We start from the raw sequence: 7,693 nt of genomic DNA, 5'->3' as shown, positions 1-7,693 counted from the left end.
TCATTAGCAAACACTACACAACAGGCTTGACTCGTCATCAATACCTTTAATTCCCTAATGGCCCAGGCTGATTTAACCCCAGCCATGTTGAGAGAAGGACGGAGCCAGAGAGCGAGAGATTCTAAGAGATTAAATCTACCTGACGTCCTGTGGCTTGTTTTTGTGAGAGTTTCTACTCTCTAATTTCTGTCTGAGAGTTTCCTCACATCACTGCAGACAGGTATTTCCCCCAAGGGCAGGTGTGGGTGGAGCTATGAGGAGGTCAGGGGTCAGAGCAAAATAACAATGAGTGTGTTCAAGGCTCCCCAGTAAGGACAGGCCTGATACAGCTGAAAGGGGACGCCTCAAGCGGACACATACACAAAAATTAGCACACGTCAAGCGCCAAATAACCATACAAAATGTGCAGGATCTTCGTTTTTAGAGAACTCAAAATGCAGTAAAAATATGGCTTTGTCACAGGCTCCTGGATTCGCTGCTCTAAATCTGTAGTGGCTAAACATCTCTCCTGTTTCTCCAATGTGTAGATGGTTAACAAGTCTAAGCAGAAAGTGAACTTCATACCTATATGGAGGCCATGTAAAAGATCGAGACAAAAACTTCCATTGTACGAGTGCGCAGGTTTTAAGTTGAACCTCTGAATTTACTAATTAATTCGGTTGGAAGGAAATAATCTTTCCGGGTAATTTCTTTATTTACAAGCCTGGGGCGGTGCGGCTAATTTTGGACACTGGTTGCATGCGAGTACACACAAATATTGTTTTCATTGGCTCTTTATGAACGAGGCTGTTTTATGGGGAGCCGCCTGATAAGCTTTTTGTCTTGCTCTACGGGATCATCTGTTAGACATCTGTCTTTGAGTTTTAACAAGTTCCTATTTTGCGGAGTTGTTTTAAACTTCCTTTTCCATTTTTTAAATGTGCGTGACAAAAAAAGAACAGTACGACGGCCTCGCCAAGACTTAACCATCAGCACAACATGACTGACCTCACTCCAACCTTATTCCTCATCATTTTTAGCCTCTTTTAAAGGCAAGGAATGGTTCCCTGTCCTCACCTTGAAGGTCGAAACCTCTGACCGGTTTTCACCCCGTCGGAAGCACAGGAACAAACACACACACACAGACACGCACAGCCCTCTCGACTCAGTGATGCCTGAACCTGCCTCAGTGTGCTGGTTGGTTGATTGTGGTGAAAGCTGGTACAAGACCACCTAGGGGAAATATGCTGCCTCTGAAAACAATGACAGTTGAGTGAGATAAATACTGCAATAACAGAACCTGAAAGCATCCCTGGTTCAGGCTACCACAACAGCCACGAGGCAGGGCTGTGGTGCTTCAGTCTGGTCTCGGTTTCCAGACCACATGTCCGACATGTTCGGCTCGTCTCGGCCTCTTGTTTATTTCGACTCGCAATTGTTCTTGTCTCGGGCATGTCTCAAGCAACCGTTTCACTTTTCATGCCGATTAGAAATTCTTTTAAAAATGCTTTTTCCCCCATCAACCTGGTCCACGTTCTCTTATTTTGGATGCACCGAGTTGGTGCGGAGATAGGTACACCTCATCTTGGGTACCTGGCTCAGTCTTTACATGCCATGACTTGCTTATTTCCCATTTTGGTCTTTAACATTCATTGATTTTGCTGCGCTTCTGTCTGGTCTTGACACCTCTCAGAACCGTTCTTTTCTCCAAATCCACTTTGCATTTCCCTGGAACTGATCCGGACTCGCCTAACACGGTCTTGACTTATTGCAGAACATTGCATTTTACTCTGGATATGAATTTTGTGTCTGTGAACTTCCATACATCCAGTAGATGTGGAGGAATTTCACTGGATAAGTGATAACTTTGATCAGCAGGTGGAAGAAAAATCAACCTTAGTCACTACCAACCAACTGACGATCCATCCAGAGAAATAATCCAACCAATAAAGGAAATAATCCTTAATCGCAGCTCTATTTCACAGCTCTGCTACCTGACATGTTTCACTGTTTGTGAAATTAAAAAAAGACCTGTAAACCCATTGACTGCTCAGTTTCATCCAAAAACATTGCGCACAAGCAACTTGGACATATCTGGTCATATTCATTCAAGCTGGCGGTCTTCTCAAGTGTCTCACAACTTCAAAGTGCCATTTAGCGGCTTCATAAATCACTCTTAATGAAGGCAATATCTCATCACAGCATATTTTCGTCAGCGTTCCGCAATAAAACCTTGGGCCAAGCACATAAGTACTTTGTTCTAATGTCTTCAAGGTGTGGCTGGTTAGCTTGCCAGATGGATGTGGTGCCTCCGGTATTAAGACTATTGTTGCACGGTGACAGACAAGGTTAATCAGATGTTCCCTGAATTGTTAAAGTATAGCCTACTTGAAGTGAGGAATTCAAGTCATCAAGTCTCTTAAAAGTTCAGGTGCTAACACATTGATGGTTTTATAACAAAGAAAGATCATAAAATACCATGAAGTAGCTTACGGGAATCTATTTCCATATAATGAGACTTAATACCCAACACAGCAGGTATTGCACGCCAAAATAATGACAATTACTTTATTGATAGAACATTATTCATAGAAAATATGTTACTTAAGGAAAATGTTTATTAGTCCATCCTGTTAACAGGTCTTATCTTCATTATGAAAAAGTCCTGCATAAGTTACTGTGCTGAACGTTTTTAACTGGTTATGAAACAATGTAATCATGATGACTCTATATGACCTATGTAAACAAGACCATCAGCTATTTCTACATAGTTGTTCATACTTATTCCTCACAAAATCAAACTTGATTCCTGCAAGCTAAAAGGTGGAAGACGTCGCAGTTTAAATGTGTTTCTAAAAGGGCATTGTCCCATGAATGGAAAGCCTCACAGCTGCTGCAAGTCTCTTTTCTGCAGCAGAAGACAGTGGAACAACAAGTTCTTCTTGGTTATACAGTATGCTGTTCAGAGATGAGCGCCGGTCATGCAGATCAAAGCGTCTTTGTCTTGGCAAACGCTCGAGGCCTTAACCTGTACAGTTCCACTCCGCGTCAATGAAATTCAACCGAGGCACACTGTGAAGCAAATGCTCGCCAGCCTAAAGGAGCCACACCAAAGGAAAATATCCTTCCAGTAAGAAACAGAAAAACAGGAACCATCACATTGTCAACGGTCAAGTTAACAATCATTTTGACATCTGCAGATGTCACAACAGTTAAACACGCAGTACAGTTCTGCTTGAAATGTGTAACCACAGCTTTAAAAATCTTTTAGAAAAACCTGTTTTGAAAAACAGGATTTTCTTCAAAATCTCAAAAGCAAGTCCTTTGATATTTAGTCCATCAGTAATATGAATGGATATCACAAGTGAGTAAAATGTACTTTCAAACGGAGCTCATTCTAGAGGGACTGGCCTCAACAAACCAGATTTTTCTCCAGGCCTTCAGGAAAGGACATCTGAACTTCTGAACTTCTGAACAACTAACTAACGCAATTTTTTTATCTTTCGAACCGACTGGTTTGTAGAATCAGAGTAGTGATTTCCAGCACAATGACCCTGATGAAGACCACAAGTCGAAATACAATAAACTTGTTCCATACACTGCAAGTGCTGCTGGGGTTTTACCTCTTTGAACCTATTAGTTTGGCCAGAGGCTCCACCAACAAACCCCTCATACCTCATAAGAATCCTTCTCTGCCTTACGGACTGATGTAAATAAATCAGTAACGAACTGACCTACAGCACAGAGGAAAAGGAATTTCACACAAGAAAAGTCATGCATCGCTGAGCATTTAGTGGCCTGGGAAGCAAGAAGGGCCTCAAAACCAGCGTCCACCGTGACACACCGTGGAAATTTCAATTTGTCCAGTTGTCGATGTGCCTTTTTGAAGTGTTTAGATAATTCCACCACATGATAACTGCTGCCACGAGGGATTACTCGGATCAGCAATGGTCGTGACCCACGCTATAATCCACCCTGTCCAACTATGTGTTTCTGGCCTCATGTGACCTGCCTGGCAGTGCACACTCCAGCAGGGTGTGTCACCGTCACCAGGGTGGCATGACCCCAGATGACAGGGAACCCAGCTGGATAACAGACCGACCGCTGGCAGGCTCCAGGTGCCTCAGCGAGTGGCCGCCGAGTACCGACCACGCGACATCAAACGTAAGCAAAAAAAAAAAAAAAAAGCAGACAAAACAAAAGCCAGACGAAATGAAAACAAAGAGCCCTGTTGCTCTTTCTCTGGCACACCGCTGTGTTTTTCAGCCTTTTGTTGCCAGGCGCTGATTGACAACACCGACACCGAGAGAGCATCGGCATTCTCTCACTTGGCAGCTGAATCTTTCAAACAGCAGCAGGTTGAGAGCAGGAACCGCCGGGAAGGTGAGGCACCAGCGTTCGTTTCTGAAAGCTCCCCGATATCCCCGCAGGGAGAAACCGTCTCACGGCAGACCTCATCTCCCTTTTCTCACATTACGGGGCGCTGGACTTTAAATGTCCACACAGAAAGAGGGACGCTCATGTAAGACATGCATTTGATACGGGCGAAGCTCTCTGCTGTTTGGAAATGGGCTGCACGTCGCAAAGGATGAGTTACACGCTGCACAGTACTGGGTCCTTGACAAAAACAAGGCTGAACCAGCACATGGCAAACCCATCTGGAACAAAAGCTGGCCTGATTTCACCGAAGATAAGGGACGAGCCCGACTCCTCGCAGAGAGCTTGTGGGCTGCTCTCCTCTCTCCTCCCCAAACAACAAAGGTTCGGGATATCGGCCTAGAAAAAAAAACGAGCTAAATGGACAGTAGTCTGAAATAGGTCAGTTAAAAGTCTAATGGGATACACACAAGCTCCTATACACATGAGCACGCAAGCCATTCAAACAGCGCGCTTCAGTCAAGCATGCTACTCAGACTGGAAAATGGTGGGATAGCTAGAGGGGTCCTGAGGTTCTACCCACTGCAGTGAAAACTCACAACATCTCTCAGTCTCAGCTTCGCTCCTCCACCGTCTGATCGCAAAGTTCAAACACATGCTGCACCTTATCTTTTAGACTTTTATCTGTTGTATTACAACAAAATTCCTTCAACGCATAAAATATATTTTTTTTAAATCAGTCAGGCGGAGAAATAGAAGTGTAGCTAGATAAAGACGGGTGTTTAACCGTGTAACCTGCAATTCACGATTGAACAGGTAAATTCAATGTTTATTTTAGATAAACAGAATATTTCAGTTCTGCTTGGCTAAAGTTCAGCTGCCACCTCTATTTACCTTTTAAATTGTGTTCAGTCACCAGATTCTTTTCGTTACACAAAGTACGCAGTGACACTTCTGACCTAATCTGCCATGCAAAGTGAAGAGTGAAGTGAAGTGAAGAATGTGGGAACTGTTGATACAACATCACGTTGCCTTGGAAATACCATCATGTGTGACAGATACTTTGAGAAATGCTCGGAGCAAATCGCTATATTTGAGCCTCCGATCTTTGGCATCCAAAACTGTGTAGGTTGATCCACCTGAGTCGGCTTTCAACGGCAGCGGTTGAAAAGGTGCAGCGAATGAAAGTAATGGGATTAAAGCCAAGCAGCTCTTTGGAAGTGTGCGCCAAACCGGTAGAGAAGACAGAAGCGCAAACTCTCACACATTCATCCAGGAAATACTGGACGTGGACACTCTCACACTCACATAGAGATGTATCCACAAACAGGTAGATGCACATAAGCGCTCACATTTAAAAAATAACTTGTCAAAACAAGCTACAAAGCCAGAGGGGACACCTACAAACACACACACACACACACACACACACACACACACAAAAACACAAACAGAGGCAGTGATTGACAGCTCACATTAAAGTAAGGGCAGGCCCGGGCACGGCCCGAGGAGGGGTGACGGGAGGCAATTAGAGACATTTTTTAGATGATGATAGCTGTGAACATGCCAAACAGCCTCTAAAAGCTACTCAAGGCAGGCGAGCAGATGAGCACAGCGATCAAAGCGGCCGGTCTTGATACGGTCCTCAGGGCTCGGAAGGGCAGAACAAAGGGCAGGAGAGACCGAAAGAAAGACAAAGGCGGTCCCTTACTCTGGCACGTAGGGATGTCGCAGTATCTCCAGTAGATGCCGTCTTCATGATCTGCAATGTAGCACCACGGCTGGACGTCCCCATCAGGATTCCTGCAGACATAGAGGGGTAGAAGTTAGACCATGTCCACGCTACGCTGGTTCAACTTGATAATATATCTTGTTCCTCTCCATTTTGGCTTCCGGTTGAGACTAAGCCGAGTTTGTTTCGGACCCAAATATTCATCTTTTCATAAACTTTCTCCAGATAGGATACAACCAAAGACGTATCCTTCTGTCTGGACTTTTGCGATGCCCTTTTCTCTTGCCTTAGCCAAACCGACGTGGCACTTCTTCAGCTTTTTGCAAAGCCCAGCAGCGAGGCTGCATTGGCTGCCAGTGAAGATCAGGTTTGATTTTAAGATTATCACTTATTAAGCACTCCGTGGCAAAGCCCCTGCTTACATCTCTGAGTTAGTTCCTTACACCCCCGAGCGTCCACTTAGATCTTCCAACCAAAAACAGTTGGAAGATCTGCTGCTTAACTGGTTAACAGCTGCAATCAAATCACTCTTTTTTGCTCATTCGGACGGGTGAGAATCTGCAGAGTGAAGGGGTTGTGTTTCTATCATTCTTTACCAGATGTTGGCTGTGATGTACATTTACAAATATACCGTGAAAAACACAGTGTGGACGCACATCAGCATTTTCAGATCCGTCTGCCTCAGTGTGGAAGCAGAGGTGGGCAGGGGATGTAGGATGAGTGAAAAGAGACGGGGGGGGAGAAGGGAGGGAGGAAGGGGTGATGGCAGAGATATGAGGAGCAAAGAAAACACAAAGACCAACAGACGACTCCGCCGCAGAGGGCTGAATACTCAATATTGTTCGGAGGGAGATGATCTTGGCTGTGTCAATCATCCCCAGTAGCCCCCCTTGGCGCTTGTTAGTTTAGCCTCTTCCTCTGAGGGGTTTGACAACGCATGTCAGTCAAAGGCCAGACCAATGGGTCTTTGATGGGCGGAGATGGTTGGAGGTCGGGGGGGGGGGGGTAAGGCCCTTTGTTCCGGGGCCAGACACAGACCTGAAAAAGCGATGGGTGATGGGGCAATGCCTTTGTCTGAGGCTCTGGCCTCTTTTGAACATCATCAAGGCACTTTTAACCCATCATAATGAGGCCAACAGGCCCCCTCGGTGCTTTTTGCATTTCAGTTTCACTGACAAAAAGCAATGAGAAGTGGGATTGTCGATAAAAAAAGCCTCAAAAGCTTTGTGCAAGTATGCAGAGGGAGCTCATCTTGGTGCCGTTTCAGCGCCTTATTAAACTCTATTTCAGGATCAGTGTGAACTGTAAGAAAAGATACCCGGTCGACTAAAAAAGCCCTGTGAGATGACTTTGCTCTTTTTTTTTCCAGACCTGCCTGTAATTGCCAGAGACCTCGTCTCTTCTCTTCTGACACACCTCATTGTAGCATCTTGAAAAAGCCCCGCAGCGCCGCACGATCCAGTTACGCCTTTTGTGAGCAAAGTTGTGAAGGGCGTTTCCATTTCTTTTCTTCACCTATCAAAAACACGATCCGGAGTTTCCTCCTCTCTTTTCACACTCAGAATGAGGAATTGACAAAGATTTCGGTGCAAAGACTTTTTTTTT

General features: G+C 44.9%; 1 protein-coding gene across 3 annotated transcripts in view; it reads right to left on the bottom strand.

Annotated features, from left to right (window-relative positions):
• Nucleotides 1-7,693, bottom strand: part of kremen1 (kringle containing transmembrane protein 1) — a 49,654-nt gene that overhangs the window by 18,441 nt on the left and 23,520 nt on the right. For all 3 annotated transcript variants that reach the window (XM_079269865.1, XM_079269863.1, XM_079269864.1), the window contains exon 3: nt 6,068-6,159. In XM_079269865.1, coding sequence (XP_079125991.1) covers nt 6,068-6,159 — 92 coding nt within the window. The remainder of the gene's footprint in view (nt 1-6,067; nt 6,160-7,693) is intronic.

The sequence above is a fragment of the Melanostigma gelatinosum genome (assembly GCF_949748355.1).
Source record: "Melanostigma gelatinosum genome assembly, chromosome: 6".
Classification (NCBI taxonomy): domain Eukaryota; kingdom Metazoa; phylum Chordata; class Actinopteri; order Perciformes; family Zoarcidae; genus Melanostigma; species Melanostigma gelatinosum.
Note: the sequence above shows the minus strand (reverse complement) of the source record. Positions and strands in the feature narration are given on the sequence as shown.